The sequence below is a fragment of the Onychostruthus taczanowskii genome, unplaced genomic scaffold (genome assembly GCF_017590055.1).
Source record: "Onychostruthus taczanowskii isolate IOZ18803 unplaced genomic scaffold, ASM1759005v1 scaffold77, whole genome shotgun sequence".
In the NCBI taxonomy this organism is placed as follows: domain Eukaryota; kingdom Metazoa; phylum Chordata; class Aves; order Passeriformes; family Passeridae; genus Onychostruthus; species Onychostruthus taczanowskii.
This window is the reverse complement of record NW_024505561.1, coordinates 4,814,314-4,836,193: the sequence shown is the minus strand read 5'-3', so window position 1 is coordinate 4,836,193 and position 21,880 is coordinate 4,814,314. Positions and strand designations below refer to the sequence as shown.

At 37.6% G+C, this 21,880-nt stretch overlaps 1 protein-coding gene across 2 annotated transcripts in view; it reads right to left on the bottom strand.

Annotated features, from left to right (window-relative positions):
* The window catches only part of PCCA (propionyl-CoA carboxylase subunit alpha), a 269,931-nt gene that overhangs the window by 124,494 nt on the left and 123,557 nt on the right, over window positions 1-21,880 (bottom strand). For both annotated transcript variants that reach the window (XM_041423356.1, XM_041423355.1), the window contains 2 exons: window positions 13,137-13,247; window positions 4,223-4,325 (listed from right to left, as the gene is read on the bottom strand). In XM_041423356.1, the coding sequence (XP_041279290.1) occupies window positions 4,223-4,325; window positions 13,137-13,247 (214 nt within the window). The remainder of the gene's footprint in view (window positions 1-4,222; window positions 4,326-13,136; window positions 13,248-21,880) is intronic.

The window sequence follows — 21,880 nt, the reverse complement described above, 5'->3', positions numbered from 1 at the left end:
GGGTGGCACCAGTTTCACAACAAAGTGGACTATGGAGTAAGTAGGAAAAGTCCTAGGTAAAATAACTAAAAGCTGAACAATGAAACAATCATTAATCATCCATGGCTCTTTCCTGTAGGAAATATGTGCCCCTAGTATCTGGATATCACAGTGAAATATTCACATTAGTATGTGGCTCACAAAATACCAAACACTTCCATTAGTAAATCATCTTTCAAAAAATACTTGAAAAAATACCCCAACCAGGAGGAATCCCAAAAAACCAAACCATCCCACAACCAATTTTTCCCAACAAAATGGGTTAAATAAAAAATAGTAAAATTAAAACTGAAAAAAAAAAAACACACAGAAAATGCTCTAAATACTTGATTGCATCACAAAAGTAAATTGCATTACAAAAGTAAATGCTTCTATTCCTGTAACTCTGAGCATGCATGGATCTCCAACAGCTGTTCTAGCTAAAGCCTGGCAAGCTGCTTCTAGGAGACTGTTGATGAGGCCAGGGGCACTATATAACAACACAGACAGTGGAAACTCACCTGTGGGTGCTCCACCCAAACCATAACACCATTTATTCGGGCACAGGAAAGGCAAACCAACCTTGAGCTTGTGACCTGCACTATCCTCAACACCAACTATCCTGCTGCAATGAAGACTGCCACTACAGAGGTCAGATTGGCTGAAACTAGCTGAGGGAAGTTGGGTGCCAAAGGTGGAAACAGGTGGCTGGTCATCGGAATATGTTCCAGCAAGAACCTTATAGCTGATTATTCAGTCACTCAGGGGACTGCAAAATACATATTTTCCAGTCACACCCCAGAAAATATCATCAGTTACAGAGAAATCCACCTCATGAGGCTCTTACTAGTTTGACCTGTGGAAGAGAGCTAAGGCCCACCTCTGACTCCCTTTTACGAGCTCACATCTTCTGCTCACTACACATTCCCACTCTTGTAGCTCTTCCAGAATAATTTCACATGTCAGAAATAGCCTGCTTCTGACAGAATGATCAGAAATAAACTATTATGCTAATATAGGTTATTTTTGCAGAACCAGAGTGGAATGCAACTACACACAAAATCACACCTGCATACCTGGGGAGGAGAAGGATAGACAGAGAGCAAGGGAGGAGCAGCCTGCAGCAAGATTCCTTAATCTGCCTCATCTGCACTTCATCTGATTACAGTCCTGGTAACCCTGACAGTGAAAGCTGGAGCTTCTGTGAAGATCTCCAAGCATGGTACTTTCTGTCTATCTGACCAGAATAACAATCCTGATCATGGGCTGAATAAATCACAGGATAAAAAAGGGAACATAAAATACCCCTGCAGTTGTGAAAAGAATGCATATTATAAATATGGCTCCCAAAAGGGGAAAGAAAACAAATTAAAAGCAAAGATAAGCATATAACTCAAATTTAGCAGAAAACTGTCTGTTTGACAGCTGTGACTTTAAAAGAAATAATGTATGATTTCAAAATATTACTCTTCAGTAGTTTTTTGCACAAGACTTGCTCAATCGCTTTCAGTGCAGATGAAAAAAATGCTGTCAACATAAATAGTGCCAGAGAGCTGAAATTCTGTAGGTGATGATCAATGTATCAATGTACTTGTCCAAACCATTAGGAGAAAATTACGGATCAGCTTTGGAGCATGCAGTCTGTCTACTCTGCTCACATCCTCCAACACAGATGTGAAAGTCAAACAAACTCCAAATACCCAATTCTGCCATAGTGAAGACTGCACCCAAGATCACACCTGGCTTTTTGGATTTGTTGTAGCACAGATTCCTACTCTGAACTTTTTGTTTACAAGTATTTTTCAAACAGAGTGCAGTCTTATGAATAAAGATGTGCTTTTCCTCTGGCCACAACCCTACTCATTAAAAAATACCCATTATATGGAGCACCTTCAAAAATAAGTGAGATGCAGTTTGGTTAAGTTAAGGACATGGTGAAGAATCCTTGATGGGACTATAGTAACTCATATGCTCCACAGTGTTCAGTTCCCTCTAGAGGGAGTCCACTAACTGCTCTAAGGAATGGAGAACACTGTCCAAGACACTGCACAATTCTTCGACTTCATTCTGCCTTTGCTTCTTTCCTTTTTCCTTAGAACAAGCTGTATCATTTTGGGAAAAGGGTATCATTATCAGGTTTGGTTTCTTCAGAAGTTACTCACCAGTAAGCATTTTTGCATTAGCTCATCCTTACTTGGCCTCAAACAGGCAGCTTTGCTATCATTAAAGCAAGTAGATATAACAGTATGCATGTATTGAAACCGTGACACATTCAATAAGAACCACACTCAGCCATCACTAGAAGAAAATTCTAATGCTTGACTTCTGAAGGATTCATCAGTACACACCATCATGGCAAGAGAAAGTGATTCTTCTGTACTGAAAAGATTTCTTAGCATCACCATTTAAAATCTGAAAAATCTTACCTTAATCTAGTTTTACAGATGTGTGTTCTTTTCATGTGACCAGACTCTGCTGCCCTCTCTTCCCATGGTGAAAGAATACCTGTGACTGAGTTTGGCTAGCACTCCAAAAATGAGCTAACTTTTTTTTGAAAGCAGGAGTGTATTTGTTTCCCTAACACAGCAGAGAAAGAGATGGATGACCATGTCTGATTACTCAACTCCATACTTCATTTACATATCTGTTATCTCAGTTAAAATAGTCATATGTGTCTTTTCTATTAGGATACACAGACACCTACTACTAAAAAAAGTACTTGCAAAAGAAACAAAACATTGTTCAAAAACTGGATTCCTTTCTTTTCTTTTTAGCTAGTTAGAGCATTTTAGAGGGAAGAGAAAAAAACCACAAATCAGAGCAGAGAATGCAATAACAGTTTGATCACCACTGCTTAAATTAACAAATCCTCTCCTTATTCTAAGTACAAAGTAATCCATTGCTTCTCTGTAGCAGTACCAGACTACTTTACTTCCTATGCTGGCCAGTAAAAAACTAGAACCAAGGCTTCTCCTCATTTCCCCTGATTCATCTTTTTTCAGGTAAGAGTGGCGTTTGAGTGTCTGTTCTTCTCCTTATGCCATTCACTATGGAGGATATAACTTGTGGAAGGAAATAAAAAGGTGCTTTACTTTCCCCTGTAGATGCGTAAGGCAAGCAATGACCCAGCCCGGCATATGCTATACATTACAAAGCTGTTATGCTTGCCCTAAGTGTCTCTTTCTTTTTCTTTAATACCATATGGTACTAATTATCTTTGTGGGTACAAATAAAAATAAAGACTTCTTGAAACCACATTTGATTTATTCCTGACCACTGAAAAATCAGTAATAGAATACACTGTCAAACCACTGGCATGGAATGTGAATAACGTCTACCCTGCACTATGACTCCCCTCACATATAAACCTACATGCAACTACATTACAAAACATGAGGCAAGGAGAATTATGCTGAAGTCAGGATTCCCTATATGCAACCACTGCTAACATCAACTACAAAAACAAGCTTCACAAATTCAGTTAATTTTAACAGAAGGTCTCAAGGCACTGACAGGGATGGGCCAGAGGACAAGGAAAGCTAGACATCCTAGAGGAAAAAAGGATATTGTTCAAAAAAGCCAAAGAAGTAAATTAGCATTTTGAAATGGGTACTGCAATGGCTGAACAGTTAACAGTACTGCCTAGGTTACTGGCAGCTACAATTAAAAAAAATGGAGGAGTGGGGGAATAAAAGCACCAAAAAAATCATACTTAAAGCAAGGTATCAATTACCTTCCACCTTTACAGTCTGAAAGTGTTTTCAGAATTTAAACTATTAAGGTTCTTCATCAAGGTAGCAAATTACTCACAAATCTACAGTATTTTAAAGCTCTGTAGCTGAATATTCATATTATGCCAAAGTGCTTAGATTGCTTCAAATGGGCACATGGGAAATTTGTGATGCTCAATTTGTGGTTAGTTACTAATGCAGCAACATTTTGCATTAATGAAACTCCTGATGTGCATTAATTACTGTACTGGCTTGTAACACATTTTTGTGCCTATTAGTTTGCTAATACTTAGAATAAAAATAATCATGTATGACTTGTGCAAGTAGGGAAATGTAAGCCACAGCTCATTTGAATTTAGAAAAAACAGACTATATTAAGAAACCATGCAGTTTCTCACCAGTTATTCTTGTGCATGAGAAGATGCCATTAATGAAATGCATCAGCACATCTGAGTTCCTAGAAACGAACTTACCTTGGAGTCCCTAAAAATCGCTGTGATCGCAGTTGTTCAGCCACATACAAAGATGCTGCTGTTGCCAGTAGTTGTCTTCTTTCAAGATCTGTCAACTTGTGTCCTAGTTTTCAGAAAAAAGTTCAAAAAAAAATTTAGGTACCACAGACCAACACAGACACAAAAAGTAACAACTACCGGTAAAGACACTGCTCAGTCCTCACACATGAAAGCTACATATTTTCCCTCTAAATTAGGATGAGGCATAGCATAGCAGACGCTCTGAGTTTCAGAGTTTAAATTGCATGTTTTCATACAAATCAGCCCAACTGCTAACACTGGTATCTCTGTTAAAAACAATTTGACAACTGAAAGAAAAGAAACTGAATGATGCTGCAGCATCTTGTTTTCGTTACTGAAATGTCACTGGTTGACATATTGTGCCTCATGCTGGTAAGGAATCCATCTGTACATTAGAACTTACTCAAAATATAGAACACTTTATCTGAGGCAAATGCTGCAGATCTTTCAAACAGAAGGGACAGCACAACAGTATAAACCCAAAAAATAAATGGGGATGAGGCTACTCGTCAGCCCTGGGTCATTTAGTGTTATTTGTGTAATCATTAGTTCACAACTAATGGAGCCAAAGTCACGTTTGACACTTTAGAAGCAGAAAGTGTCTCAAAGCATTCTATAATCTGAAGGCAGGCAACCTAACAAATATCTGGCAAAAAGATACAACTGGGGTGACAGGAAGCAGGTTTTCTCCCAGTCTGGTCTTGTTCCAGAAAGTGAAGGTTAGATAAAGATTAAATTGTCCATTCAAGAGGCTAAAATGAGCACAGGAACAGAACTCTGTCCTCTCCATCTTTAAGTCAGAAATCACACAACAGAGATTTTGTATGAAAAGATGGCAAATATCTGGCCAAGAATGATGTAAGATTCCAGAGAAGGACCACCAAGATGAGTAGAGAAACGGAGCATCTGTCCTACGGGGAACAGCTAAGAGAACTGGGATTGTTCAGCCTGGAAAAGAGAAGGCTTCAGGGTGACCTAACTGCAGCTGTCCAGTACCTGAAAGGTGCCTGCCAGATAGAGGGAGAGAGAATATTTACAAGAGCATGTAGTTAAAGAACAAGGGGGAATAATTCAAACTGAAAACATTTTTAGACACTTCGAAGAAATCCTTTACTGCAAGGGTGGCGAGGCATAGGAACAGGTTGTCTGGGTATGAATGCCCATCCCTGGAAGTCCTAAGGCCAGGATGGATGGAGTGCTGAGCAATCTGGTCTAGTGGAAGGTATCCCTGCCCATGGCAGGGAGGTGAAACCAGGTGATTTTTAAGGTCCCTTGAAACCCAAGCCACTCTATGATTCTGTGAGAGAGAACAAAAAGACAAAGTACTTGGCCTACAAAGCAAGAGGTTAAAATTTATACAAAACAGGACAAGAACTGCAAAATGAAGAAAAGAGGCAAACTTTATCCTTGAGAAACAGATTTTGCACAAGTGAAAGAAAGAGCATTTCACAAAGAAGAGAGGAGAATTACACAATGAAGTTAAAGGTTGAGAACTGAAAGACTTTGCTGAACTCAGTTACAACACAGCTCTCAAAGTGCTTTATGTGTACATACCACAGCAAATGCCATCATCCAGAAAAAGTACAGATTTCACATGAAAGGATGGGGGAAGAGCTTTGGAAGGCTCTATCTCCCAGAGGAACTCAGCCCAGGGAGACACATTTGCTCCCAGTCCTGCAGCAAACAAACAGTTACACAGATCCCTTCTATGCCTCCACCCTCCCATGGCCTCAGTGCTATGTAATGTAAATTCACATTCCCCAGTACTGGTTACTAGCCAGTGACAATTTATATCAGCAGAATAAAGTAACACTAATGAGATCCTGAAGAAAATCCAGAATGGAGACTGCTGTAAAGGACTGGAGCAGACTCTATGGCAACAAACCCACAATTTCAAAACAGGATGTCTTCTGCAGAGAACCCATCGTTCCACTGGGCATATTAAACAGGGTTAGGTAAAGAGGCTAGTTAGAGTCCACCTCAGAAATGCAATCATGGCACAGTGATGGGAATACATTCATTAAAGTCCAGCTAACAGTACAAAGAAGTTGTCATAGGCCAAAAAATGCAAATTTAAAAATAACAAAACTCAGAAAATCTGCATCAATCTCTTTTTAATTTAGTCTGCATTAGCATATTCTGGCTGAATATTACTGCAAGTTCCTTTGCTCAGTGTTTATTTTTTTTATCTGCCTTGAAATGGAAACTGTCTTCACTTCAACAAACACATGCAGAAATACAAATGCTGAAAGGTTTAGAACCTGGCTTCAGAAATAAACTCAATATTTCCTTTGCCAGTTACTAGAAAAACTGATTGCAAAGCAAAATTCAAAAAGCACTGAACTTTTGTACTATTTGTACATATACAGACACATATATGTGTATATATATAAGCCTTATGTAATTATACATTGCAATAACATCAATTATCTGATCTGAAATTTCTGCCAATTTTCCCATTGCTTACACACAGGGAAGAAACTCTGAGATCACTTTTTCAAAACACTGAATCCAAAACGGATGATTTGTTTACATGCCCCAGCTGAAAGCACATCAGGAATCTGCCCTAAAGCCTTTGCCTTCAGTCCCCCTTGACCAACACTCATGACAAGACCTGTGACCAAAACTGCACATTCCCACCTGCTCTCACACATACTGTTAGAGCCAACTTAAATAAAGGAACAAGGTAAAACTAGAAAGGTCCCATTTCAAAGGTTTTATTGCATGACCCCCTTCTTAGATGAAGTAACTGCTTTTGAGCTTACTGTGCCACAAAAATTATTTTCTTCCCATATATTCAATAAAAATCAAACTCCAAGCAGCAAACAAAGGTCAATAAGCTGAAACAGGTTAACAACTGATCAAGAGTCACATTCACTTCATTACTGCCAACATGAAGAAAATATTTATCCCTTTGTCACTATTTACAGCAGTTGTGTCACACACGTGGCAAGCAGAAAACCAGTTATGACTGTAGTACCCAGTGTAGGATTTCTGGGAGATAACAGAAACTGTTAACAGGAACATAGCAAAATTAGGTTTTGGTGTCTGGCAATAACATACAACCCTACCACAGAATGTCCTTAGCATAACTTTGGAGGCATGCCTCAGAAGTTTGATTAAAGGCTGCTTGCTAAGGATAGCAATTTACTTTTATTAGCAGGACTGACTGCTGTCAATACTGCCTTAGTTCTCTGAACTCCAGTCCCATTCCCCTTGCTGTCTGCTTTTGCTCTGCTGCTAGCTCAGCTGAATTCTAAGCAGTCTTGAAGTCAAACTTACAATTACGTTACTATATTTGGAAATTCACAAATGTTCCAGATAGCAATACCTTTGTTTCCCATCAAGTATTATTCCTCTTCAGAAGCTACTCCTCAGGATTTCAGTTGGATGTCCTGAGGAATAAGTTAATATTCACCATCAATAAAGATATAGCAACACGGTCCTTCATGTTCACCACACAGATTGATTTAGAGAACAACAAAGCTACCTCTGGAGCAGTTATCCAAGTGCTTCCTTGAAAGAGAGTGAAATAAGAAAGTAGCAAAGGCCCCCCAACTTCCAACACAGGAAGTTACACCATTGCTCTTCCCTGCTCTCATCACTGTAGACTCCTGGCTTACACAGAAATTTCACCTCCACAATAAAACATGGAACTAGCAGCTCCCAAATCTCTCTGTTTAACCTGGAATAAACTTCTGCACTATCACTGAATTATCAGCTGAATTAGATAAAACAAATGCAAAACAGGAAGAATTATTATAAAATTAAGTCACAATTAAAGGGGAAGCAATGCTATTCATGTTATTTAAAACTAGACTGCACACATCTATTACTACCAAATGGCAGAACCCTGGTCGGAAGGAAGAGAAGAAAAAAAGAATTTCTCTCTCATTTCCCTGATGTTATGATTGCTTAAATCAATATTATCCCAGTATCCCCCAAGCTGAGTCAAAAAGGTTCATGCAATTACTTTACATAACCAACTTCAAATTAAATTACATAAAGGTCATTTTTCCCATAACAGTCTCATTTGCATTTTGTCCTAGAAACGTGTTTTCTACTATCAATTACAGGGAAAAAAACAAAACAAAACAAACAAGCCCTGATTATGTGCCCCAGTAAGTTACTTAGTATTTCAAGAGTGACTGTTTTCTGATTGGGAAGAATAAAAACTAAAAGCATAATGGGAAAGATTAAAAGTGCAATGCATAATTCAGATCAACACCAATGTAGGCAATGTTTACAACTTTCCTAGGTTCTATCTCAAGTTTTTCCTGGTGTAATTTCGAAATTAACCATTACAGACAGCACATATAACCAAGTAGGCTGAGGCAGAAAACAATGTTGAATGTTGTAACTATTAGATTCCAATGCAGACAAAATGAATGGAATTAGCAGCAAGCATCTCCCATATTCTAATAGTGACAGACAGGGGAAGATGTGTTCCCCCAACTACTAATAGCAAAAGCCTCCAGACTTAAATTTAAAAGTCATATCTGCAGTTCCAATTCATCTAAAAAAACACTTTCACTTGGAATCATGGAATGACTGAGGCTGAAGGGACCTTGAAAAGCCCTTAGTTTATTCAGCATGTCCCCTCTCCACGAAGCAATCTCAACATCAAATTCAGAACAGGTTGCTCAGAGGTTTGTACAGCTACACCTTTAAAATCCCCAATCCATGACTCCTGACTCTTGCTGTGCAGCTGTGCAACTCAATGAAGAGCCTGGCTTCATATGCTTGGGAACCCACCCCAAGGTCCTAGAAGGCTGTCCTTAGGCCCACCCTAAGCTTTCTTGCTTCCAAGCTGGCTCTCCCAGCTTCTCCCTACAGGTCATCTGCTCCAACCCCAACACCACTCTTGTGGCTCTTCACTAGACTTACTCATGTTTGTTGCCATCTTGCTCACATGCATCGGGGGTTAAAACTGGACACAGTACTCCAGAGATGGTTTAATAACTGTTAAGCAGAGTAATCATTTAGTCCAACCCTCATAATTATAATAAGCACAACGTATCTAAAAGCCTTCATCACATACACAGTCTCTGGAGCCAATACGCCATTTCAGAAGAGAAGTGTTTCCTCTTTATTCCTTTCTGCATTAGAAATATAAAGAATTTCTGTTCTTTCTCTCCATTCAGATAAAGTAAACATGCTAGAAGAGGGAAAGTAAATTATTCCTGGTTTTGTTGTTTGGTGGTTTTTTTTCTCATGTATTTTGGGATAACTTCTGTGATAATCTCTTGAAAAATGCCCCATCTTTCATTGGCATAAGATGTGTCTCCCAAAGAGAGTGACTGATTTCAGACATCCTTTAATAACCAGAAAGAGTGGAACATCAAGAAGAAGAAAATCTTAATATTTAAATAAAAAAAAACTAGGAAAATATAAACTATGAAACAGACTGAACCACAGTGACCTATCCTATGAACACGGTACTAACCTAAAGATCCTTTAATTTAACTTTTTGACCCAAGACTCTTCTTGCATCTTTGTGAAAACAGAGATACACTGTCTGTGCCTATAAAATAAGGATAACACACAGTAAATTTTCTTCTCATCAGGCAGACTAGAAAGTACAGAGGCTTCCCAGGTTGTTTGAAAGCTGTAGAAGAACAGTGCATCTGACTCCTGCATGCTTGGCAGACATTTTTATTCTCTAAGCAAAGTGCTTGGAGGCCACTCTCAGACAGGTGCCACCTGACCTAATCAGTGTTCCTGCACCCACCCTCAGATCCACACACCTTCAAAACATGCATGGGTGCTCAGAGCAACAACACACTCCAGCTCACCTACTGCCAGCCAGCATTCCAGGCAGCCATCCCTCACATGGACAAAAAAGGGCATGACAGCAGCTGCTTTCCCACCCTAATCATACTCTGCACAAGGTTACTTTCAGCACAGCTAGTATTTTAAAATAACTTGCAATAAACAAACTACTTCTGGTAGTGAATGTTTGCTTAAAAATGGGAAGAAAGAGTTAAACTCTAATTATGAAAATTACTAAACATGCCCATTCTACATGTAATTTGAAGAGAGCATCACATAGGTTAATGGAAAAGTAGCCAAGATACATCTAATAATTCATTTTTTCTTAACTTAAAGGTCTTCTACTAAAGGATTATAATGGAACTCACAAAAATGAGACTGGAAAACAAAGAATCTCTTATTTTACTCTTAAGACTCAATATTTATACTTGAAGAAAAATGCACATATGAAATGGGCCAGTACTTCATGCAGTCACCAGAGAGAACACAGTGAGATTCAGTACTTATCTTCAGTGTAAATCACTACAACTGTAGTGGCAATTGTGCAGGTTACAAAAGAAACACAATGGATTGTGCTTGAGCATTAATATAACATACATCTCTGTTGAAATGTTTCTATTTCTTAAGTCTTCCAAGTTTAAAACCCTTCTGGTATGGATTCCTACTGTTAACAGCAGCACATATTTTTACATATTTCCAGATCTGTGTTGGTTATACATTGCTCTTAGTTTTTCAGACTGCCACAGCTCTTTCTTTTATAGCTATTCATCTTTTATAAGCAATAGTAAGATATATGAAGCTACTTAATTTTCAAATTCTCCTAGCAAAGTTTACTCTGGGTATTTATATTAAAAAGTTAGTTTAAGTGATTAAAGAAATTACATATAAATTAGGTTTTGTCTTTGCTTCTCTTGTTGAGCTTTAACCTGTTATCTACCCACCATCCTTGCTGTCTTCAACAGTTCCCATTTGAGTCATTGGATTTGTAGAAATATTTTTAATGCATACTTAAAAAACTAACCTCAAATTCAAGTCATCAATTTTTTTTTTAAGCATGAAAGATTTGATCCAGTGCAAACTACATCATTAAAAGGGCTCTCAAAATCTTTGGTGAGCTTTTAATCACTATTCACAAGTAATTATTCTTGAGCTGAAGTTCAATGCCGTAATATGTTTCTTTATGTATAACTAAGAAGGCTAATGTGTGTTTGATACATGGAAGGAGATGAGCAAGATTTTTTATACAGAAGGAAAAAAGTCTAGGAATTTCACATGTGCCAATCATTGGTTTCTATTATAAATCATCACAATATCTGTTTGTATCTTCTGGTGTCCAGAGCAAAAGCATATCTTTAAGAATCTTTTAATACAATATTGCTGTTTGATTTAAGTTGTTATTCTTCCCAGTAATGTGCCAGGGGAGGCAGCCTTCTCACAATATGGTATTGGGACTCTAACATCTTGCTTCTTTGCCTTTTTCCTCCATTCTCAGTCTGCCACTCACTTTGCACATCTGCTGAAGTTCACTAGATTCCTTCAAGAGCTACGTCAACCCTGGAACTTACCAAAAAACTATCCCCAAAAAAGCAGCAACAGTAAAAAAATGCAGGTTTCATGGTGGTTTAGAGATCTGCATCTACTCAGGAAAATGACCGAATAGTCCCAGAAACATCGGAGAGACAAGACATGAGATTCTGTATTCAAATGCCAGGGAAGGGAGAATGACCAGCTACAGCAGCACCAAGCCTTCAAGAGCAGATGAGCAGAGTACCCTGGAATCTCTGCTGGATGAAAGCCAGCTGAGCTACCCAAAGATTAGCTAAGTACCCCCTAGCAAAAACAACAAAGGAACTTTTCAGCTCGAAGCACGGCAAGCGCACTGCCACTCAAGGTGGCTAACACCTGTTCCTGTGGTCTCAGTCAGGAGCCAGGAACAAGCAGGATGCATCAATCCCACATGTAGGACTGTATCACACACAGAGTTGTCAATTACATCACGATATCAAGTAGTTCTGGTGCAAAGAATAGTCATCCACACACTCACACACTGAGTCCTGAGGTAAGAAAAATCTGTTCTGCTCCTTAATGAGACTAGAATTTGGCAAGGTGCCAGTCATGGCCAGTGACTGCCAATCTGGCAGTGCTGCCTCCAAAGTGAGATGAGGATTCTGTCACATTGGATTAATGATGAATGAGGGAAAAGGAATCTCCACAGGATTCATAAAGGACCCATGAATGATGAACTATAAATACTGTCTTTTTTTTTTAATAAGAAAGATGTTCTGCCTGGTGAATGCCAGCTGAGGTGAGAGATCTGTACGGAAGAACTGAGTCTCTGACCACACAGATCAAGAAAGCATCTACATCAGATTGGCTAAGAGAGAAGACAACCTTTTCAAACCCGATCCTTATGAAAGGAAACTAATATATTTGTTTTCTTACATATTTCTAGCAACCACTGGTAAACATTTTTGAAATTGTAGTAGTTTGAGATGCTGTAAAGAAATAATTGCATTTGTATTTATGTTAACCTAGTGTATAAGAATTTCAAAATGATGCCCATTACCGTGTGCAAAGTGTGTTAAGACCAGGGTACTGAAATACTCTGATAAAATGCCAGATCCTCCAGAGAAGGCTACAGAGAAAAATAAGGGTGACAAAAGGCAATTCTAAAGGTGATACACCAACTTAATGAAGAAGCTACAGTTCTGAGTGAAAACTTATCCAACTATAGTTAATGGCAGAAGTACTGTGTGTAATGAAGCATGTTAGCAGAGCAGAATTAAACTGATGTTTATTTTACATATTTCATATTACCTATAAATGGTTTTTCCTGACATTGGGTGTATTTCATTTACTATTTTAACACTAGAAGTATGTATTTTGACTTCTTGAAAATAAAAAAAAGTTAACTGTGAACTGTTTTAACTTTATGCATTATTTAAAAACTCTAATTGTGTGCATGCACAGATATATTTGAAGAAAAAGTAAAGACTGGGGAACATGTCAGTCTAAAAATATAAAGGAGCAATAATCAAAACAACACTGCTTAAGAAAAGAAACATTTCCAAATGGAACAAACCTTTAAAACCATCAGGATAGACTTCAGGAAGGAATTTAGTGCTGATGTCTCCTTGAATAAAGCGCGGATGAACGATCACTTCTCGCAGTAAAGAAATATTGTGAGCCACACCTGAAAACAAAAAAACCCAAATCAATACAAAATCAGGTAATACTAATCACAAATTACAGTAGGAAAGGACTTATAAAAATATGAACTCCTATATTTCTGTAATAAATACTTGTTCACAACTTATACTACCACAGTACTGATGTAATCAATGCAGATCTACCAGTTTTGCTTCACTCCTGCCTCAAAACCCTTTTAAACACTCCATTTAATTATAAAGTAAACAATCTAAATTGTCACCTTATCAAGCCTAATTCAAACACCTAGCTGAGTTAAGGATATCAAGCACAAGCAAGAGACTTTTGGTTCAGTTCTAAAAGATGTAGGCAAGACCAGAGCCATCTCCTTGAAATAACAAACTAGTCATGACAGTAAATATTAGCTCAATTCCACTGAACCCTGAATGGAAAATATGAACCATGATACACCCCAATCACAGTAATGAAATACAGTAAGAACTTTAAGCACTTAACATATCATTTTACAACATTTTTATCATTTGTAATGCATAAGAAACTCCTGTGTAACTTACAAAAAAAGAAATTTATTGATTCCTCCACACATACTTTTATCCAACCTCGCCTGGTCAATTCTTTTATTGAATACCCTGGTTCCCCTTTAGCACCCCTCCATGACTATGTCAGGCATACAGCCCACAAAAATTATTTTTTTAATTTTAAAATTACTTATCGCAGAAGCTTTAGAGATATCTTTATCCTTTAATTTCTCTGAATATTTTGCAACTTCATATTTTCTGCATTTCTTTTTCTCTTTCTCATTCCACTTCTCAGCTTGTCTCCTCCATCTCCTAAATGATTCTATTTTTAATTTAATAACTTCTGTTTAACTAAGCTAGTGACTTAATGCTAAACTGCACCTTGCCAGAAGCACTAGCAGTTTAGCACTGAATATGATGGTCACTACAAGTCATTTCATTGAAATACAATTAAATACAATAAATACATTAAATACAAGAAAGTCCTTATAGAAGATGGGAGAGGAAAGGTGGTGCAAAAAAAAAAAAAACCTTGAGAAAAAACTCTCTAGATCATTTAAATTATGTTCTCCTTACTGCAAACAATTTTCAAAAAGAAGGTACTCTCTTTTAAGAGTAGCACACAGATGATCTCTGGAAAGTTTGTCAGAAAACCACCATCTTTATCTCTATTCTCTTCTCAATTTTAGAAAGAGATGAAACAAATTCTGATGAGCCAGAAAGTTCCACCTTAATATGACTACACAATAACACTGGCTCATAAACATTAATATTTCTTAAGAAAAGCTGGAATAGACATGCAGTTTGGGAGAACTACAGGTGTTGATTTATTTCAGGTATGGATAAATGAGGAGCTCCTACAGGAAGGAGGTTATCCAACCTCAGCTGTGCACATTCTCAACCCTCTGGAAATACAAAGCAATCACATTTTTTCATCATTGTCAGAGGAGCAGGTAACTCCAAATCACATTGCATTTGCCATATCACATTAACTTTGGCTCGAGCTGCACACTGTTAAGTATAAAATGCAGAGCACATCACAAAACAGTTCATGGCAAAAGTTTGTCTGTGTATCCACATCTCTTGCAAAGCACAAAATTCTGTACTTCATATATGTTTACTCACAAGTTATTATGATTGTGATGATCTGATCACAATTAGAGACAACATGACTCAATTATTTGCAGGTTTTTTTCCTAATAGCTCTAGTTTAAAATAATACTGAAAAAGAATTAATTGCAAACTGGGGTATTTCAGCTGTAAATTAGGTTATTTGGATTTTTTCCCTTGTTGAGATCTCACCAAAGCAAAGACACTAGCATAACAGAGCATGCAAATTGCTGAGGCTACAGGAGATTCTTTTACACTCCTTTTCCTTTTGTGTTTTTTCAGTTTAGAAGCATGAACAACATCCTTGCTATTTTATATGCAGACCAGTTCAAACACTTTCAAAGCTTTCTTCCCCTACTAGTCTGCTGCTGGTGTGAATTTTCAAGCTCTCTGTGTGGCCGTCACTGAAACCACTTTAAACACACCGAGTCAGACTCGGCCTCACTGAATCATGGAGTCACAGCTTTAAAGACTCGTTCATGAGCCATTAAATAGCACATGACACAAGCAGTTCAATGATGACATGATAGACATTTGCCCATTTGATTAAAAGAACATTCTTGCTGCCTGCGACCTAAATAATTGTTCACAGACCATGATTTCATAAACACTGAATGACAGTCACACTGCAACTCCACTAAACAAAAGAATTCAAAATCTTACACTAAATGACCATAACTTGCAAACAAATAATGTATGTCTTTGGCTGCTAAAAATTACCCCCAAAATTTCCAATCTGAATAGTAAGTTGAAATATCCCAGAGACTTCATCTATTACAAAATCAAGAGGAGGAGGAGTCCTTCAATGCTGCCCAACTTTGAACCCAGGATTTAACAATGCTACAAGGTGTAACCAGATCATCTCACATTTTTCTTTTCTAAACTGCTATAAGATCCCTGGTGAGGTGATGGCTGATGACAGATGACAAGAGCTTGGTGTCTCAACTGACTGCCCCAAAAGACCTAAAATCAAAAAAATACTACGAGTATTCAAGATTATTTCTAACTCACGTGCATCAGAAAAATATGAGGCTTCCGCAATGTTTTAAGCTCCAAAATTTGTTTAAGTTCAAAAGAGCAGACAAGCCTAGGTGTTTGAGAAGCAATACAAAATGTGTTTAACATACATGAATTAAAAGTTTAATTAGCAAGTTTCCCTTTAAAGTATCATGAAAGGTTATCTTTATCAGTCCCCACAATCATTATGTGAGCAATGACTGCATGGTTAATCTGCTTTTCAAGACTGAATTGGTACTTTTAGTGATGTACCAAATCATATGGCTTTAAAAAAATTTACCAGTGTAATCCTTCAGAAGTCTACAAGTTTTAGATTTGCAATTTAGTGTGACCTCTGTCAAAGTTCATAAGGTCTCCATCTGTGTGTGAGTAACTACTAGGCTACAGAAATATGGACCCCTAGAGCAGCTTGCTCCTGACTACCTGCTGCTTCCAAAACACTGGCCAGACATTAGCCTCACACTCTCACAGGATCAAACAGAGGCTAACAGGCAGTGCTTATTTCATGCAAAGTTAGACACTAAACTGAAGTATATTGTATTTATATTGCCGTGGTTTCCAGAGAATTTTTCTTTTTCTTGACCATATCTGTAGTCTGCCAGGAACAAAATCACATTTGTTAGCCTGACAAGCCGTGACATTTTCAACAAACAAACAAAATCTTAAACTATATCAATTCATTTCTCCTCCAGAAAACAAAATTTCACTTGAGCTTCATGATTTTTACATTGTTAAGGCTGACGCAGAACTCCAGTTACAGTTATGTTCTTCTTTTCTCTAAGTCAAAATATAATAAAATATAATAATCACTGGTTTTGTACCTCTATTTTTTCTTTTTGCTTGGCTGTAGTTTTCATACAATATTACATCAGTAGCTTCTTGGGCTTCAATTTTTACACACTATTTTCCAGAATACATTTGTAAAAGAAAGCAGACTAGCATTTCAATTATGGAGAGCTAATGAAATTTTTTAAAACTACATATTCATATGCTTTATATAAAAAACAAATTGCTGAGGTTCCACTAATTTTCCAGTTAAATTGTCATTATTGCCTAATGAATACAGGAACACACTAAATCACACTGTTCACCAGAGCTTATTAGCAATCCCCATTTAAAGAAGCTCTCATTAAAAAGAAAAATTAAATTATAATCAGAAGAAATTACTCCCCATACTGCCTGTCTTTATCTTGCTTCCTTCCTTCATTCTCTGCCTTAAAAACTCTGCTAAGTACACCAGACTTCTCATTCACTTAGCTACATACTGTAGCCTAACTCAAACCCATCCTTGCAAGAAAACCCAAAGACAACAATAAAATTCATTTTATAGAAAACAATTTAATAACAGGTTTACAAAGAGGCTATCACACCACATTTTTACTCACTAAAAATCAGAACTTGGAATGCCAAGGCACAAAATCATAGGCAATGTTTTCACTATAAATATTTACTGACACTAAACATATTCAGTGTTGATTAGCCTTTTTACAGTATTAAGCTTCTGTCATCTTGATGGCTGCAAACACAAATCTGCATTTATCCATGTAAACTTAATTGGAGTCCTAAATGCCCCTCTGTAGATAAGCAGTTGAATAGACTTAACTTGCTGATAATTTCAAATGGTGCTAAGTGGAACAGAAAGAACTTATCTGCACACTTACTGACTGCAAACGCAACATGTGGAGCACAGGACTAGAGGTTTCTCTTTTTAACAAGCCAGCAAAGCTAAACTACCACCCAACAATTTAAATGCTGAATAGGAATAAATGTGATTAAGCTTAGGAGGTATCTCAGTTATTTCTCTAAAGAAAATATTAAAACATATTAACTAAGCTCTGCACTGAGCATTATGAAACACTGATTATGCTGCTGTTCACTTAAAACAAGAACAGTATCAGATTTGCACAGACTATGAAAATACCACTTTCAACACATGAACCTTCCAAGTCCATGATTACCACCCAGCAAGGTTCCATGTTCATAATTCCAAAAGTTTTTATAATATTCCCCAAAACCCTCAACATTCAACTGCTTAACTGTCTTTCAAAGCTTGTGTTTTGCTACAACTCACTTCAAAGCCGGCTATCCATGTACAAAGTCCCATCCCAAAAGCAAGGAAAAAAGGCGGTTTTAGCTTTCAATTTTAATACACAAACATCCACATAAAATTCTCACATGGGATCAGTACACCACTGACCCTCAGACCTGAAAATGTATGCCAATTAAAAACAATAATTCTTTCAGATAGAAAAGTCTGGAGCTTGCTGAACTCACACACCTAGATAAAGGGGGAGAAGAAGGGAGGTAAGAGGAGATAATATATGGTAATACCATACTGTAAAATCGTAAGTTCAAACTCAAACTTTTGTAACTGCATGTGGTTCTGAACTTCTTAGTAAGAGAAAGAGGACCATTATTTTACAGTGTTAGCAAACACAAATGAATGTGTGAATCAGTAGAATAATTGAAAATAGAAGCTAAGCATTCGTTTAGTAAGTTCAGTAAGTTTAGTAACTTCCCTTTGTCAAGAAAAGGGAAAGAAATCAAATGGCCATTCCACCATCATCCTCAGATATCCTTTTACTTTTAATATGGAGAATACAACACTAGGACAACTTCATATCTAGAGAAATAATAACATTCATTTCTTGTTTTTCACTGCCCCAGTTCTTTCCCCTTAATAAAAGGGAGAGAAAACAAAACCAAACAAACAAAAAACTTATCTGGCAAAAAAAAAAAAAAAAGCTACCTTTTTTAATTTCCCCTTCTGCACCAATAACATTGCCTTCCTCTTTTACCTGATCAGCCTGTACCTCAATTGCCCTTCCATCTTCCTTTTCCACAGGACACTGGTAATCTGTAACCCTTCCTAAACAACGTCCCACAACATTTCACTGCAAGCTCCCATTCCCACTCCCTTCCTTGTGACTGGCTTAAGAAAAGGCAAGACCAGGAGCAGCATCTGAGCTCAAAGCAGATGCTACTAAGCATTCTGAAATGGTCCCTTCTAGTGATTTTGAACTAAGCTTGTTTCCTTCCCTTCTCTGGTTTTGGTTTCCACATCAATACACTGGGGAATCTGCAAGGGGTGAGAACACAAATACTCTTGCAGAACCTGTCTGTTACCGCTGCTATGCAGAAACTGTGTGACCTGTTGAAGCATTTTTTAAAAGCGCAACCAAAAAAACAAAACCTCATTTCATTTTTTAAGAGTAGACACTATACACTGTTTTTGCAAGTAAATAGGTTTTTTACACACAAAGATTGTTTTGTTCACAATACCAGTGAATGCATTTGCAGAGGCTCAGAATACAGGAGAGTCTAAAACTTACATTATACTGACACAGAGAAGCATCTTCGAAGTTAAAACAAAATAATTCCATAATTTATGATGTTTGGATCTAACTTAAAGTTTACTGTTAAAAGCTTTGAACATGAAATCAATTTATTTGAAATATATGATAAAATACTAACATTGAGGTTGGGTGTTTTTTCCTCTACTCTAGGATGACCCTGCTTGAGCAGAGAGGTTGGACCACATGATCCACTGTGACCCCTTCCAATCTTATTCATTCTGTGATTCTTGAAAAGCCAAGGCCTTCTCACAACATTAAGTACTTAATATCCACTAAGTACAGCTCTCCTTTTTTTCCCCCTCAGTTAGTGTGTTTACAGTTGCAAAAGCTCAAGACAATAGTTTCTGCTGCCACTATTCTGGCAGGTCTCCACTCAGACTTAACTTCTACATTTCTCTTCCCCTCCAACATTTAACACTTTGATGTTTTCTGTTTGCTCTTTGACTTCATGCTGGAAAATTCCCCCATCCCCAGCTGGTGGCTCCCTTATTCTCTCTCCTCATTTCTACTCCTTCTTGCTCTATCTGCTGCTTACTCTTTTCTTCAGAGGCTGCTTCAACTCTTCCTTCTCCCTAATGGTCTAATGCATTCCTCTCTACATACAGCAAGCAGGATCTCAACAGAGAAGGGCTGACTTTATGCAAAGACTTAAACTTCACATTATTGCTTTACTTTTGAATGTTCAGGGAAGATAAAAAGCAGAGGTCAAAGGAAAGATTCCTATAATCTGCACTCAAGGATATGAGCTATCTGTCCAATCAGACCCTCTAGGGAATTGATAATGTGGTCTACTTGATGCATAAATATAACCATTTCTTTTATTTAAATAGATAAAAAGTAAATTTCATACACAAAGTTTCCAAAACTTCATACTGGGATTTATACAAGCCTTCAAATGAACAGATTATCCAGCACCAGAAATGTCAAAAGCATATTAAAACTTTAAAAAGGCCAAGAAGAAAAGCACACCACACCATGTTTACACACACAGGATATACACTGAAAGGCATTCTTTCAATACCTTATTTATGCTGTTCAAATTAAACACCCCCAAAATAAACAAAACAAAAAAGTTTCTGAAAAAAGTACCACAAGAGTCAGAGATTAACTACTAACAACAGTGCATGCTCAAAGGAAATAAATCATGCCCCTTCCCAATGAGCAACAGTGCCTCTCTGCTTGACTGGAATCCTGAACTTTTCACTATTCACAAATTTTCCAGTTATCACCGCACAAAACAAGAAATGTCTCTTCTTGAGAGAAATCTGAGTTGGACCCTTAACGTTAATCAGCCCTGAATTATACTGCAAGACTCAGAGACAAAAATATTACCTAATTAGACCCTTTGTCATTCCAGAGTCTCAGCTGAGATTTTGAATTCAGATCAGTTCTCAGTGGAGAAGTCAGTTCCTGTCAGAATAATTTAGACTGTAAAGAACCTCAAGAGATCATTTAATCTAATCCACAATTCAAAGAAATGCTATCCTAGACTTTCATCTGCTCCCATTAACAACAATGGAATATACACAGGAAAAAAGTTTGAGATTACATTCCCACGATCACATTGACTCTATCTTGACTCAATCTTGAGTTAGTCATACTCTTAGCACCCATCAATGAGCAGACTGTACCATTTCTTTTTTCACTGTGTACAAGTTGTCATCAGCCCAAATGGTAATAAAATATTCATGCATCAGGCATTTTCAGAGCACAGCATTGTTGCAAATATCCCTATTTGCTTAATACTGCTATTGCAGGCACTATATGATGCAGTCTTGGCTGCTTAAGGTATGACTTACTCAAATTTTGCTGAAGTCTGCTTTCTTTGCAAGTATTAGACTATTTTTAAAACTTAATTATTTTAATTTCCTTCATGATCTTGTTGGGAAGATTCAACTGGGAAGGGCAGCTAAACCATGAATTCAAGGCCAGGTAGTATCCAGTCCAAGAAAACAAGTCAATAAAGACTTGTCAGGGGACTTGTTCCCTGTAAATGGAACAGAGCTAAAAAGGAATGGGGTAACTTCTGAATACCTCAAAGCCACAGCAAAGAAACTGAATGTTTTCTTACAGAGCCAACAGATAAGGAGCAGCAGAGTAAGTCCTTGCCCTTCACACTGCCAACATGCCTCAACCCAGCCTAGATGAGTCACCTCCTGAAGGGTCACTGTGCTACTTCAGTCCTGGATTCTCTGCTGAGACTGCCATGAATGACATTGTGTAGTGGCATTTGCTCCAAGAAGACATTTGTCTTCTAGGAACTGGATAAAAACCACTGATTTCACACAGGTCAGCAAGCAACCATCAAAACAGTAGTGACTAAAATTCCTTACCAACTTTTGTCTGCTTTGAACTGGTGACACAGAAGTGATTGGGAAGACTCCATCCTCCATTAGCAGTCCCCAGGCTATGAATTAGATGGTCCTTGACCTGTTATCCAGCCATCCTACATCCCATTCCCACCCTATGTGAGTGAACAAGCATCTTTATTTACAGAACCTGCAATCCTTGGGATTTTAAATCTGAAATTCTCCCAGCGTACATCATCACTACAACTGACACTGACTTCAGCTGATATTGCTTATCTAAAATGCTCTAGAAGAGTTCATTACTTAGAGGGAAAAACCACAGTGTCTCTAAAACACCATGCAAACATA